This window comes from Monodelphis domestica, chromosome 5 (genome assembly GCF_027887165.1).
Source record: "Monodelphis domestica isolate mMonDom1 chromosome 5, mMonDom1.pri, whole genome shotgun sequence".
NCBI lineage: Eukaryota > Metazoa > Chordata > Mammalia > Didelphimorphia > Didelphidae > Monodelphis > Monodelphis domestica.
The window spans coordinates 60,843,549-60,859,893 of NC_077231.1; the positions used below are offsets into that span (position 1 = coordinate 60,843,549).

General features: G+C 37.1%; 1 protein-coding gene across 1 annotated transcript in view; it reads left to right on the plus strand.

The window, feature by feature from the left end:
• ACSS3 (acyl-CoA synthetase short chain family member 3) overlaps positions 1 to 16,345 on the plus strand; it is a 256,797-nt gene that overhangs the window by 37,243 nt on the left and 203,209 nt on the right. Inside the window, exon 2 of the mRNA XM_001372484.4 lies at positions 13,547 to 13,691. Coding sequence (XP_001372521.1) covers positions 13,547 to 13,691 — 145 coding nt within the window. The remainder of the gene's footprint in view (positions 1 to 13,546; positions 13,692 to 16,345) is intronic.

Genomic DNA, 16,345 nt, shown 5'->3' on the forward strand with positions numbered 1-16,345 from the left:
AATGAAAGTGATGACATGTAAAACCCAGTGGAACTGCATATCAGCTATGGGAGGGGGTTGGAGGGAGGGAAGGGAAAGAACATGAATCTTGTAACATGGAAAAATATTCTAAATTAACTAATTAAATAAAATTTTCAAAAAAAAGGGATGATGAAATAGTAATAGACATTTTCCATAAGTTTTGTGGAACCTTTGAGGTATACTATCTTATTTGAACATCATAACCTGGTTCTATTCTAGTCTTCTTGTCTCATTCTACATTTCTCCCCTTCACAAACTTGGATTCAGTCATTATCCAGTTTGAGCCTTAGGATGGCCCTGAGAGTGATGTGTCTTATTCCTCTTCAATCATTTCAGTCATATTTGACTCTTTAGGACCCCTTTTGGGATTTTTATGGCAAAAATACTGGAATGGTTTGCTATTTCCTTCTCCAGCTTACTTTACGGATGAGTAACTGAAGCAAACAGATTTAAGTGACTTGTCCAAGATCACACTAAGTATCTGAGGCTGGATTTGGATTCCAGGAGATGAATCTTCCTGACTCCAAGTCTAGCACTCTATCTATGACCCAGCTGCCTGTAATGGCCTGATCAAGACATTGCATTTGCAGTTAGGTCTTATCTTGGGACACTTATTAATTATGTTATCTAGCAAGTCACAACATCTCAACTTCAGTTTCCTCCTATAAAAAAGGTGGGGAACAATGATATTGCCTACCTCTTGGTGTTAGAATCATATGAGAAAACTTATGTGAAGCTTTTTGTAAGCTCTGAAAGATCATATGAATGCTAGCTTATCTCTGGGGAATTTATAGATGAGATAACTTAAGCTCGATGAGATGACGTATATCATCACATAGGCAGCTTTTTTCTAACTCCAAGTCTGGCTCTCTAGCTACTTTCTCTGCAGAGCTATCCATTCTTAAATCCCATTTCTGTAATACAACATAATACAGAAATGAAGGAGAGGATCAGTGGGTACCATTGTCTCTACTAATTGTACTCATACCCCAGTGGTAAAATGTTAGCATTTATTGCATGCCAGTTAGCAGTTAACAAAGTGTTCTGTTCTACATTGTTGGCAGAACACTAGGTCAAGTCTTTGATGACTGTAAAAATGGGTTAGCATGATGGTAGGAAATCTTTTTTAAAAACTCCTTACCTTTCACTTTAGAATCAATAATTGGTACAGGTTCCAAAGCAGAAGAGCCGTAAGGGCTAGGCAATTGGGGGTTAAGTGACTTGCTCAGAGGTACACAGCTAGGAAGTGTCTGAGGGCCAGATTAGAACCCAGGATATCCCATCTTCAGGCCTGGCTCTCAATTCACTGAGCCATTTAGCTGACCCCAACGACCAGCATTTTTAAACGCAACCATCTGGATTTCATTTCTCTAGTTCAGTCATTCATTCAACTCATGTTGATTAGAATGAATCAATTCTTATAATGACTTGACATTTTAATGGAGGTTCCATTCTCATCTGTGTGGCCATTCCCTCTAATAAAACATAGCTCACAACCAACCTACATCTTTTTATCTTGTGCAATTCTTTCCCATGCACTACCATAAAATCTTCCATAGAAGGCCAACCCTTTTTCTTATAATAATTCCTGCATAGGACCATAGCACCATTTATGAAGAGTCTATATGGACCAGACACTTGTGCCACAAACACAACAAGAAAATCAACCCTGGAAGCTTCTATTTTATTGGGGGAGATCATTAAGTACATATGAAGTATATATGAAATAAATGCAAAGTCATTTGAGATCATACATATAATTAATGAGAAGGATGGATAGAGCGAGGAAGACTGGCTAGGTGACCTTCCTTTTAGTATTCAATGTATTAACATTTCTCCAAGGTGATACATTGCAGAAAAACCTCCAGTCTGCAATGGTAGAGGGATCTGCTTGGATGGGAGTTCCTTATATCACTCATCACTAAAAACAAAGTATGGATATTGATGGAGGGAGTTTAGGGAGATACTAACTACTGGAGGGTGGTGGGGCAGGATGATGGAGAGTCTTATGTAGGAGCTGGTAATGGAAATGAACTTTAAAGGGAATTAGAGATTCTTAAGAGACAATGAAGGCAAGAATGCAAAGGTAACATCTACCTATCTGATTGGTACAGCAAAAGTATATGAAAGTGATCAGTGTAGCAGAACAAGACTGGAAAGAAAGGCAGATTGGCGCCCGCTTATGAAGGGCTCTTTGCAATGTGACTGACCCACCTCTGTTTCCGATAATCTATTTCCTAGAGGCTATGTTTTATCTTTGGGTGTCATTTCTTCTTTAACAGTCAGCATTGATATGCTGCAGCTTACTTAAGCCTGCCATAATAAGTCACACTGATGTAGTGCTCTAAGAAGAGGCTGTCTCTCCCTTGCCCTTTGGGTTACCCTCCATTGTGATTCTTTAGAAATTGTGGTGTTTCATGAATTGCAGAAAAATAACCATTAATAGCAAGGCCATCAGGCACCCAGAACAGCTTATTGCAATTTCTTTCATTTTGACGTGGATGTCTTTAACTATAATTTTTAGCGTCGCTGTGTATAATGCAAATTATACTAACTTATTTTAATATTTTAATGATAACTAAGAGGCAGTGTGCCACAATGGAAAGAGATAGATAAAACATTAATTAATGACTACTGGGCAGGCCTCCAAACCAGGAAGCCTTGTGTTCCAAATCCTAGTCAGTTAGTAAACATTTATTAAGCATCTGGTGTATTCTAGGGACTGTGTAAGTATCAGAGAAACAAAGACAAAATCAAAGCCTGTGTCTTCATTGAGCTTACAATCTAATAGGAGAAGACAACATATAAAAGGAAGCTGACAAAGGGGTGGAAGAAGAAAGAAACTAGCTTGGCATATGTTGGAGAGTTCCTGAGAAGTCCCAAAGTAGTGCTGCTTGTGGAAAATGAGGGGGTGGTGGTGGTGGTCTAAGCTCCATCTTTAAATAGAAGCACTATCCTCTAATCAGAGGGTCTGACTAATCAGAAGGGCAGAGGAGACTGAGGGAAGGTGTGTCAACTAGGCAGATTCAATCTGGCAGCATGATGAGATTTCCTAGTAATGAGTTTCCTGGGGAAGGATGACATGTTGGTGAGTTCCAGAGAAGTTTCAAAGCAGGATGGCTGGTAGGGAAAAAGTAAAGATCTCTTTTCAATACATCCTGGCTCCATGACTCATGGAAAATCATTTGACCTCTTAGTTCTCTAAGCAACTCTTTAAAAATTGCCAGCGTCAGAGAGGGCACTGCCAGCATGCTTTGGTAAAAGGAGTTTCCTCATCTAGGGGTTCTCTATGGGAGTGAAATCGCAGTTCTGGGCTCTAATCAATAATTAAAGATTTTTACTTTCTTGAACTTGCCAGCAGTGTGCCCTTCTCTTCTCTACATCTTCATCAGTTTTTTAAAAAAGCCTAGTAATAGGATTGTATGTGATTTTCAATGAAAAGAGCTTTAGATAATGAAGTTATATTTCAGATCCTCCTTACCCACCTCCCCAAAATTTCTATTCATTTTATGATCCCACCCCCTTCATTACTAAAACTTTGACAGGTAGTGTGTACTTACTGATTCTACTTCCTACAATCCAATTACTGCTCTACCCTCTCCAGTCTGACTCTGGTTCCCAACACACCATCTAGCAATCATATTCAACAGATTTGTACTTAATTCAAAACCTGCTCTATGCTGGAATTCATAGATGAAACAATCTCTGCCCTCTCAGAGCTTACTCTATTGCTGAAATTGATCTCCAAAGTCAGGTGTACACTTTTAATTGTACACTTTTAATTTCCAAATTCTAATAATCTTTTCACATTCTCATTCTCCTTGACCTTTGGATATCATTGGATCATCTCCTTTTAGATGTATTTTCTTGATCTTCCGTGATCCTGTTTTCTTGCAGTTTTTCTAGTTTATGTCTAACTATTCCTTCTCCTTTGCTAGTTAATCATCTTCTCCTTTTTCTAAGGGTGGAATCCTTCAGTCTTTGTACTTTTTTCTATTGTAGATACCCTTTCCCTTGAGCTTCTGGCTTCAGTTATCACATCTCAGCAGAGGAATCCCAAATCTATAGATCCAGCCTTTGTTTCTTTTGAGCTTTATTTAACAGTAGAAGGACTGAAATCTAAGAATACTTCAATAGGCTAAGTCAATTGACAGTGTGCTTTTAATCCATAAAGCAAAGAAAGTAGCAATGTGGCATTTTTTAATTTTAAAAGTAAAATAGTAATTGTGTGTGTTGATGCTCCTGGTCATTATAATGTTAATAAATTTCCATTCTTCATCATTAGACCTCTGGAGTCATGATCAAAAATTATTTTGGTCAAAGGGCTTTTACAGTGTTGTTACAATTGTTCTCTTAACTTCTGCTCATTTCTCTCTACATCCTTACACACAAGCTTTCCCAGTTTTTTTTTTTTTTGGTGGTTTTTTAAATCATCCCTTTAGTGTTTCTTAGAGCTTTTACATTTATATACTATAATTTGTTCAGCCATGCCCCCGAGGATGAGCAATTCCTTAGTTTCCAATTCTTTGCCACCATGATGAGCTCTTATAAATATTTTTGTGCTTTTCTTCCTTATTTGATGTCTCTGGGTTCCTGGTAGTGGTATCCCTGTGTCAGAGAGGGTGTTATCTTTATTCTGAGGCACTGTTTTCTGGTCATGCCTTATAATCTCTGTTTTCTTCCCCCTCATGTCATATCTGCTACTTAAATATGATTTCTGAGTTGGCAGCTGAGCATGTGGACCGTTTCTCCACCCCCTTTCATTCTATTTTCAATTTAAAGCCTTAAGAACTCAAGTCAAATGCATTTTTTGTTCATTCTCTTGAGGTCTGCTTCACCTCTGGTCAAGAGTCCATCATTCCTCTATCTTAATCTGTCATGCAGGAACACAAATTCATCTTACCCAGCTATTCATTTCTCACATCCATTTTTGTCTTAAGCACCTACCTTCAATCACTGGCCATGATGAAAATATCACTTCAGTCTCTAAAGTATCTAGTCCCAGACTTCACAATCCTTTGAAGACTTTCTATATTGCTTCTGTGGATACCATCTGTTCCCATGTGAGTCCTTGGAAAAGGGTAGTGGTCATCAGATCTGACAGTTTCAGGGAGTCCCTGATCATCCCTTACATCTCTGCCCTGGTTAGAGAACATATATAGCTGATGCATGTGCTAGGTTGACCTATGACTGTCTCGGTCCTCCTGAGTTGGAAATCACCGACCACTTCTGCTTGTGTTGTCTTCTTTTTTTTCCCCATTAGAAGGAAATCAGAATAAGATACATGAAAATCTGAGAAGGTAGTAATAGAATTGATACAATAAATGCTGTTTTATCAAAACAGAATACTGAGGTGTTCTATGTCACAACTGAAAATTTATCACAGGTAGTTCCAGAAGGTGAGCCAAACATACCTGATCCAGAGGAAAGAGCCTTGGATTGAGACTCAAAGAACCTGGGTTTTTCTCAATCACTTACTACCCATGTGACCTTGGACAAGTCATTTAACTTCTGTCTTTTTCATTTTCTTCCTCAGTCAAATGGGGATAATACTAGCATGTCCTTTCTGGCATTGTTGCAAGGATATGTGATTGCTACCTTCTTCAGCCTAAATGAATTACTTATTAAAAAACTCGTGTGACTTTGATGGCCCAGGCTACTTTCTATGAACAAATGTATTAATGCCCTACTATGTGCTTGACACTCTGTGTATGTTAAGTGCTGGAGATACTAATATCCAGAATTACATCATGTCCAGGATATGCCATTTGAATGCATGAGAAAAGAAGTAAATCCATAAATATATAGAGAACAAATATAAAGATTTGTTGTTATTCTGTCATGTGCTACACTTCATGACTCCATTTGGGGTTTTATTGACAAAGACATTGGAGTGGTTTCTCATTTCCTTCTCCAGCTCGTTTTACAGATGGGGAAATTGAAGCAAACAGGGTTCGGTGACTTGCTCAGTGTCACACAGTTATTAACAAGTGTCTCAGCCTAAATTTGAGTGCAGGAAAATAAGTTTTCCCAACTCCAAGTCAGGTCCATTAGCCATTGTGCCATCTACTTGCTCTTAAATAGCAAAGATAATAAATATAAAGCAATTTAAGAGGGATGGCACTAACAAAGGGTATTGAGGAAAGCTTCAAGAAGAAGGGGGTTATGGAGCTTTGACTTGAAGAAAGAGGGATACTTTGAGGAGAAGGCAAGAAGGGAGTGACTAATGTGAAGGAAGAGAGATGGGAGAGAAGAGTAGAATCTCAGAATGTTGGAAGGAGAGTAATGTACAGTGAGACTCCAAATTTCAAGGCAGTTACAAAGAATTATTAGGAGAAGAATTTCTTCATTACATGTTCTCTTGCTCTAATATAGTCAGAGTCAGAACAAAAAAAAAAATTTTAAGATAGTAGTTTAAATGTTTCTACCACAACACTGCCCAAACCTTCAGCTTGTTTGGTTTTGGTACTTCCTTTAACTGAGACACTTTACAAACCCTTTTTGACTTCTGTGGTCATGAAGAGGAGTTATTATATTGAGAAAACTCATTACCTTGTTGTTAAGCCGGTGATAAACCTCTTCTGAACTTTGGTAGACTTGTCCTCAGATGACATGCAGTTTGTCTCCTGGCCCATATCTGAAGCCTTTCGAGCTTGGTAAAATGTGCCAGAATGTGCCACCAGAGAAGGACTTTAGTAGAGATCTTTTGTTCCTTAGAATCTCCAAATTAGAGAAATGGCAGCAGTTGCTGGTTCTTCTCCAATTCAGATAATGGAAGATTTCTCTAAATCATTCATTCTTAAAGCTCTTCACCCTTCTCTGCTGGCCAGAGAATCCACTGACCCAGATGTATCACAACGGTGAGATGACAAATGTGCAGCCAGGAGTGAGCTCATTGCCTTGGTCGGAATTACCCTAGAAACTTGATCTCAAGCATACACAGTAATCTCAGGTTGAAGATACAACCCACATCTCGCATGAAGGAGACAGTCTCCCCAAACCTGCCTGATGAGCATGAGGAGTCCTTAATTCCCTCTGATTTCTCTTCTTTTCTCACAAATATAGATAGCATTAAAAATATCCTGAATTTTTTTAAATTAGAAGTTCATTTAGGCTAAAGGTGTGGATAGCATGACCTTCCTTCAATTACAGTAAAAAGATAAGAGATCCCTATCTGCCATCTTTTCAAGAGACTAGAGTAAAATCTCAGCTAAGGCTGCTTTGATGATTTTATATTTACTAACCAGTGAGATTTTTTAAAAATGCCATTTACATATGTTTGGATGGTCCAATTCAATCCAATTTTGCAAATACATTTTTCTGGTGTCTTCTCCTTGAATATTGATCTGCATGTACGCGACCTCTTCATACAAATATTAGTGTGTAACTCCGGGACTTGAACCTTGCACTAGAAAAGATCATTTGATAAACACTAGTTAATGTTGATGACATACAAGGCAGTGATTTAGCATCTGGGAGATACAAAGATAATGGTGAAACAGTTTCTGCCTTCAAGGAGCTTACATTCATGAAAGGACTTTTAGGGCAGGAAGAAACCAAAATTTAAAATATTTTTCAGATATACATATTTGGTTCTCTTCTAGTAGAGTTTTCTTAAAGGGCAGAAGCATTTTAGGGAAGCATATCTCAGCTTGCACACTGTATTTTCATTTATAGACCAAATGTAGCAGCCTCTTTAATATATCTTCCCATTCTGAAATAGCTGTCTTCAAAAAGTGTGGATGCTTTCTAGGTTTGCCATATTTTTCTCTGTACAACATATATGTGTGTGCTTGTGTAGATGTCTCTCTCTCTCTCTCTCTCTCTCTCTCTCTCTCTCTCTGTCTCTCTGTGTCTCTCTCTCTCTCTCTCTCTCTATATATATATATGCATGCACATATATTTTTCACAGGAAGATTTACTTTGAAGATTCAGAAATATACCCTTGCCCTCTGCCCTTTCTAGACAGCTTTGGACCCAACAAATTGATGTCAACATTTTGACAACAGAGCTAGAGGAGAAATATGTATACTAATCTTGGGAGACCTAAAGCCTCTACACTCATAGCTTCTCTCTACATGATGCTGCCATATTAGAAATCAAACTAAGAGCTATTAGACATAGTCTGAAATGTATGTAAAACTAATCCTATTTGAAGTGCCTTAGGGGACCTGGCTATTCGAGGAATATATTATGAATCCTTTTGGTAAATCTGGAATTTTTGAATGTTGGGTTTGCTTAATGCTCTTATATTCTTATTCCAGTGTCCTAATTTAACTGAATGAATTCACTGGAAGAAAAAACTATTTTAAGTCAAATGTACCAGGTTTCCTTTTTTATAGTATAATGTGAATAACTTTGGGATTGGAAGAAGGAGAACCTCATTTTGAATCTTGTTCTTAATACTTGTGTGAGCTTGGGCAATTTACTTTGCCTCTGTGGTAGAAGTTCACAACATTTTTCAGTCTCCTTTCCCCTGGGTTTTCACTAATAGTAATAATAATTCCCATCATTTTACTAAGCACTTTACAATTATTATCATTGAATCTTCACAACAACGTTGGCAGGCAGGTGCTTTTATGATCTCTAATTTACAAATGAGGAAACTGAGGCATACCAGTGTTAAACGACTTCCCAAACTCATACAGCTCTTAAGTGCCTGTGACTGGATTTGACCTCAGGTCTTTCCAACTCCATTCCCAATGTTCTAGCTACTATTCTACCTAGTTGTCCAATAAACTTTTTACATTCTGATCAATATATTCAATATGAAAGGATATTGGTTCTAGAGTTTCCTATGTAGAAGAAAGAAAAAGGTGAATTTTTCAAAGACACTAGTATATGATAAGAAATGTTAAATGTTTATCAAAACAGTCAAATGTGAGATCAGTGATCCTGTTCTTTTTCAACTAAGTTTTATTTTTTATTTAGTTTTTCCAAGGGATACCAGCAAATCATGTTTAGCCTCCAATTGGATTGCTGTTTGGGATTTGATTGAGAACAGGACTGAGGATCCTGATTCTGGATCTGCCTCTCCCAATATACATTGAGAAACAAATATGCAACATCTTTGATTATTTTAAAAAACAAATTCACAGTTTCTGGTTATCATAAAAATCATTAAATTCATTTTTCACTAATTTTTTTCCTAGCCTATTACAAAAACAACTTTGTATTTAGACCTCATTTGTTGATTCAGAAATTATTTTTTCAGGCATTTCTTTCATAGTTCTTAGTTCTCCTAGATCATTCCCTTTCTTACCTTTCTTCCTTCTCCTCAGTGATTTCTCTCCCATCCTTAGCCTTCCACAACCCCACCACTAACATTACTATTGTGGTATATTTAAACAGGGTAATAAAATTATTTATAAAAATATTTCCCATCCTCTCTCAACAAGTTTCACATAAGCCAAAATGGAACCCTTTATTCTCTAGGGTTGGGTTCCTCATTTGTAAAATGAGTGAATGAATGGGCTAGAGATGATCTTCAAGGTTGGTTGAGTTTACCTATAAATCCCATCAACATTGAATAACCATACTCTTTGAGTAGATTACCATTCAGTTCCATCATCCCAGTACCTTCTTTGTCCAAGGAAAAGAGGAAGAGCAAGAACACAAAAATGTAACGTGGAGATTGTATCAGAATTGAGATTTGAAGCATGAAAATGGTTGAAAGGCAAAGGTGAAGAGGGAGAGTCTTCCAGTCTTGAGGGACAGCTTGTACAAAAGCAAAGATATAGAAGATGGCAGGTAGTTCTAGGATAGTGGTCTGATTAGGTTGGAAGATACAGAGCTCATCATCTTTCTCTCCAAAATCGACATCTAATCTTTGCCAAATACTGTAGTTCTTACATTTAGGATATCTCTATTGTATGCCTCCTTTCTGATGATGATATAACCACAACCCTAGTTCAGACCTGCATGACATCACTTGGACAATTGTATTAAATTTCTTTAATGATAATTTATGAGTTTTGATTTCATCTTATTGATTTTTATTATCCTATTCCTCTTGGAACATTTTAGATAATTGAGGCCAGTTTTCTTGTATATTATCTATCCAAAATCTCTCTTATGGAATAACAGTGTTAAGAAAAAACTTTTTGACCTTCCTCAGATAAAAAAGCCAAGGTGAGTTTGAGGTTCCTGAAGAGATTTAGCTACTTGTGGAAGGATTCCTTCCTCTTATACTTCGTAGGCATATAAATCTTCCCTCTCAATCATCCCATTGTGAAACCTCAAAATGTAGTTTAATATGTAATCTGACTTAGTTTACCTATAGACTCTCTTTAACTAGGTTTGTTTCCTTGGGGGATATGTGAGATTTTTATTTTATTTGTTTGTTAACTTTTGTGATCTAAGAGGCTACTGTGGGTCAAAAATTATCTCTTTGTTTCACTGATGTAATTCTGTTTGTAAAAAACTTTATTAGGATCCAAATATTTTCTCAGAGTTATTTTTCTACCTCCCAAACCTGTGCTTATACTTAATAAAACCTAGGTTTTTACTTCTATAATTTCTGTGTTTTGGTAGATTTATTTGTCAGCAGTAACCAATTGCATCAACTTAAAGAAGAGATATTTCTCCCACAATACTTCTAACTGCCTTTTCTATCTCAAATCTGCCCCCATTCCAGTCCATCATTCTTATAGGTGCCAAAATGGTTTTCCTAAATCACATTTTAACTCTCTCAAGCTACAATATACCCTCCTGTTTATGCCCTATAAGCTTCCATGGCTCTTTATTACTTCTAGGAACAAATATAAAGTCCTTTGTTTGGAATTCAAAGTTCTTCATAACCTGGCCCATTCCTATCTTTTCATTATTCTTATACTTTACTCCTGTCTAGGCCAATTAGTCATTCAATCAAATATTTATTAAGAACCTACTAATATGGAAAATTAATATTAAATTTGAATATTACAAAATCATTTTCCCCCATGACCTTTCTCAAGTTGAGGCTAAAACATTTTCTTTCCCAGGCTATGAAACTGGGTTTATACCTCTCTTTTGTTAAAAGCTTTGTTAAAGATAAAAGGATTAAGAGCAGAACTGAGCAACTATTTGATCCACTTGAAAGATTAAATTAAGTCAGAAAGCTCTAGCCACCATTTTGGACTACAGCCTGGTGATGAGGAGGAAAGGGTATGTTGGCATCCTTCCTTGTATGAACAAAGACCCACCTCTTCCTATAATGAAGTAATGAGAGAGGAGTTGGGGTTTCTAAGTCCACTTCTTTGGTGGTTGTTTACCAATCAGATGTCTTGGGATGTCCAGAGGAGGGACTAAGTGGTGAGGTCAAAATACATATATAAGGTCTGTGTGAGAAGAGTTCACCATTTCTTGCCCCACTTGAACTCTTTTGCCCTTCTCTTTTCAGCCTTGCCATTTGTGCTCATTGGCAACTGTTCAGATTTTGAGGTGGTCAACTGGTTAGTTTAGTTTTTCTTGAGTGATAAATTAATAAGTTAATTGAAAATTAAGAAATACTGCCTCTAATTTTCACATGATGAAATCAAAACTATCAATAAGCACATGAAAAAGTGTTCTAAACCCCTCCTGATTAGAGAAATGCAAATTAAAACAATTCTGAGGTACCACCTTACATCTAGCAGACTGGCCAATATGGTAGTAAAGGAAAGTGATAAATGTTGGAGCGGATGTGGCAATATTGGGACACTAATACACAACTGGTGGAATCGTGAATTGATCCAACCATTCTGGAGGGCAATTTGGAACTATGTAGAAAGGACTTTAAAAGGCTGTCTGCCCTTTGACCCAGCCATAACATTGCTGGGTCTGTACCCCAATGAGATATTAAGGAAAAAAGACTTGTATCAAAATATTTAGAGCTGTGCTCTTTGTCTTGGCAAAAAATTGGAAAATGAGGAGATGTCCCTCACTTGAGGAAAGGCTGAACAAATTGTGGTTTCTGATGGTTATGAAATACTTTTGTGCTGAAAGGAATAATGAACTGGAGGAATTCCATGTGAACTGGAACAATCATCAGGAATTGATGCAGAGCGAAAGGAGGAGAGCCAGGAGGACATTATACACAGAGACTGATAACACTGTTGAACAATTGAACTTAATGGAATTCTCTATTAGCAGCAATACAATGATCTAGAACAATTCTGAGGAACTTTGGAGAAAAAACACTATCCACATCCAGAGAAAGAACCGTGGGAGCAGAAATGCAGAAGAAAAACAATTGATTGATCACATGGTTGGATGGAGATATGATTGAGGATATTAACTTTAAAAGGTCACTCCACTGCAAATATGAATAACATGGAAATAAGTTTTGAACAATGATACATGTATAACACAGTGGAACTGCTTGTCAGCTCTGGGAGCAGGGAGGGAAGAGGGGAATGAAATAATGAATCATATAACCATGGAAAAATATTCTAAAGAAAAAATAAGAAAGAAAAAAGAAATACTGCCTCTTCAGAATTTCAGTCTTACACTATGTACCAGGCATTGTGCTAAGCACTAAAGATACAAAGAAAATAAAAGATAATACCTTTCCTCAAGGAACTCTGAATCTGATGTGGGAGATTACTACTTTGTAGGAGATTTATAGGAGACACAATCAGATGTAGGAGATTAACTACTATATACAAAAAAGCTACATACTAGATAAATTGGAAATAATCAACAGAGCTGGGCACTAAGACTAAGAAAAATAGTAAATCTCTTCCTGTAGAAGATAGAATTTTAGCTGGGACTTGAAGGAAGCCAGAAGGCAGAGAGGAAAAGCATTTTAGGCATAGGGAGTAGGCAGAGGAAATGCCTGAAAATGGAAGTTGGAATATCTTATTTGAGGAATGAGGATCATAGTTACAGTAAGAAATTTCAGACTAATACCTGTATCAAAATGAGGAAAAAATAATCTTTGATATTCTAAAAGATATTTTCCTCATCTTCTGTCATGTATACCAATTTCATTCTTGAAGTGAGAGATAAAATAGGCTATTAAAATTATTCCATATTTATAGTGCTGCTGAGCAAATGTGTCCTTTATAATTTGAAATGCTTAATATAATTTATTTTTAATTAACTTAAAATATTGATATGGAGAGGCATCTGCTATAAAAGCCTTAGAGACAGAAAGATCTAGGTTCAACTCCCACCTCTGACACATAGAGACTGTGTGAAAGTGACTGGGTCATAAAACTCAGTGTCTCAGGCAACTCTTTAAATCCTTGGCAACTCATATAACAATTGTTGATCTTTACTAGTGGAAGGAGTTTCATCATTGGAAATTCCCCAAAGGGATGGGAGTCATAAGTCTGGTGGGATAAGATGAAAAGAGAGGAGTGGGGGGCCAGGAAGAGAGAATATATTATAGCTATCTCCTTTCTGATGACTTAACTCTGTTATAGCTGCCAGAGTTCATTTTTAAAAGATGAATCTTTGTTTGCATATGGCATCCATTGAATTACCTGACATTCATTGTCAAGTGATGTCATTATTTTGAAAAAAACTGCAATTATTTCAACATTTTTCATTTCTCTTTCAGGTTTGTGGAAGGGATGCTTAATATTTGTTACAATGCTATCGACCGCCATATTGAAAATGGACAAGGAGACAAGATTGCCATCATCTATGATAGCCCTGTAACAAACACAAAAGCCACTTTCACCTATAAAGAAGTTTTGGAACAGGTAGGTTTTCTTTGTGCAGGTTGATCATGTGATTTTGGGATTACCTATTGACACTATTCAAGAGGGTTGATATTCCTTACAAAAATTCAGATGATGACTTATTGCTGCCAGCTGATCCTGTAAGACTCTTATATATATTCTCTCTAACCCATAGAATAGATTTTTCCCAGTCTTTTCTTTTGACCCATGTAACCCATGGCAAGTCATTTAACTTTAACATTGACATTAACTGAGGAAACTGCCTCAGTTTCCTCATTTGTAAAATGTGGATAATAATAGTATCTACCTCCCAAGGTTGTTGAGAGGATTAAATGAGATGCTAATTATAAAGTGTTTAGTGCAGTTCCTGGAACAGAGTAGGTAGTATATAAATGTTAGCTGTTTATTATTATTAAAGAAACACATGAATTATCCCATTTTCTTTTTATTCATACATTTCACTTTTTCTTCTGGTTCTCTTTTATAGGTTCTTGTTCAAAAAGTATTTTAGATGGTTTGTTCACATTCACCATGAACTCTATTCCTCTGTGGATGGTGTTCATTTTCAATCTTTTAATGACAGTGATGTTCTGCAATTTTGGGGTCCATAGTTTACATTGCCAGTAGGATATTGGTCCTAAAAGATGAGGCTTTTTTTAAAAATCAGGGAATAGAGTGGAATTATTAGCATGAGGTAGTAGATAGAAGGTCACCTCTGCATTCAGGTTTTATCTTTGTTGAATTCTGGTTGGTTGTTGTCCTTTTTGTTTAAATGGGACCCAAATGATACCACATTTTGTGTTTTTTGACTCGGTTACAAATTGGATTTAAGTGAAGCAGAATGGCACAAAGGTGACTCTTTCAGAGTCATCAAAGTCCAAGTACAAGTCAGAAGTCAAGATGACTGATGGCTCAGGATACAGCAGATGACTTTGACTTCTTCTACATCTAACCAAGCTCTAAGCCCTCCACAGCTTGTATTGCCCCATTAGAACAAAGTGTTCTCATCTGCCCATCCCATCACATACCAAGGTAGATACCCTTCTAACTCACTGATGGGTCTGAGGACTATTAAGTAACCTCAGCCTTTTACTGGCATGGTTGTGTGGGTGTGGGCCACTGTACATGCTACAGTTTCTTGGAGCAATGGATGAAAGGACAGTGACAAGCAGATACCAAATGAGGAATGAGTAACTCTGAAAAGAAATCCCTAAAAGCCTCGTGCCTCAGAAAAATCTCTAATGCTACAGGCAGCAAGATTTAGTAGAAAGAGTGCTGAATTTGGAATTCTAGGATCTTGTTTAGAATCCTAGCTCATTCACTATTTGTATGATCTTAGCTAAGTCACTTATCCTCTTTGTGCCTCAGTCTCCTCCTCTGTAAAATGAAGAGGACAGTTGGACTAGATGATTTACAAGGCCTTTTATAGCTCTAAATCTATTTTCCCAAGTTACAGAAGAGTTGTTGATCTGCTTCAGTGAAAAATGTTTCCTACCAGGAATGTCCCACACTGATGAATTCATAGATCCAGATTAGAAAAACAAATTGTGGAATCCAGCAGTAGATATCACTAAGAGGCTCTGAACTATGTAAGGGCAGGGATATGGACTAGACCTGATTTCACTGGCACAGAGAAGTACTTGGTAAGAAAACTCCCTCTAGCAGGAAAGACAGTACGTTCAATGAGTCTCACAGCCTAGACCTCTTACAAGTTAAGTGATTAATTACATAGCCAGTGTGTGTCAGAAGTGAGACTAGAACTCAGGTCTTTTTGGCTCTGAGACTGGGTGTCTCTCTCTCTCTCTCTCTCTCTCTCTCTCTCTCTCTCTCTCTCTCTCTCTCTCTCTCTCTCTCTCTCTCTCTCTCTCTCTCTTTCTCTCTCTCTCTCTTTCTCTTCTATGTCATAATTCTTCTCTTTCTGGCAAATAATTAATTTATCTTCCCTTAAAATTATGTCTGTGAGCCAAAGTGAGTTATTGATTTGCATTTCTGAATTAAACTGCCATTGGCTCACAGAAGCATAAATTGAGAGGTAGAAAAGGGGCCCTACTTGCTTTTTTTACAGATTAGGAAACTGAGTTCCAGAGAATCAAGGTTTTTCCAAGGCCACACAGCTATTATTTCTGAATACAAGATTCTGCCTCAGGTCTTCCTGACTCCCAAGTCTAGCAGTCTATCCATTATACCACTTAACTGCCTCATTATTAATATGATATTAATAAGATGCATTAATTTCATTGGGGAGAAAAAATTATTAATATTAGTAATAGGTAAAAATCACTTAATTGGCCACAGCAGCAACCTTATTAGTTTCTTGCTTAAGGCTTGGATTATTTTCTATCAGCCAAGGATTTTACTTGCATGAGAAGATGAGAACCATTCTTATAGATGCCGCACTATTTATCATTGTAATTAAGTGCTGGTTTGTGCATGGCTTTGTGCAGCACAATACAAAGAAAGGTAAGAAGACACAGTACTTACCCTGTGGGAATTAAGAAACTAAGCCAAAAAAAAGGTTATACAAATGAATAACACTACATACTTTATACATTACAAGCGTATACATTTTCTGAGATGGAAGATGAGTTTTATCAGCTAAGCACTCTATAAGGAGCCATGGAGAAAATCTTGGTGAGCATTGCAGATTTAGAGAAAGCAGAGAAGTTGCCTCTTCT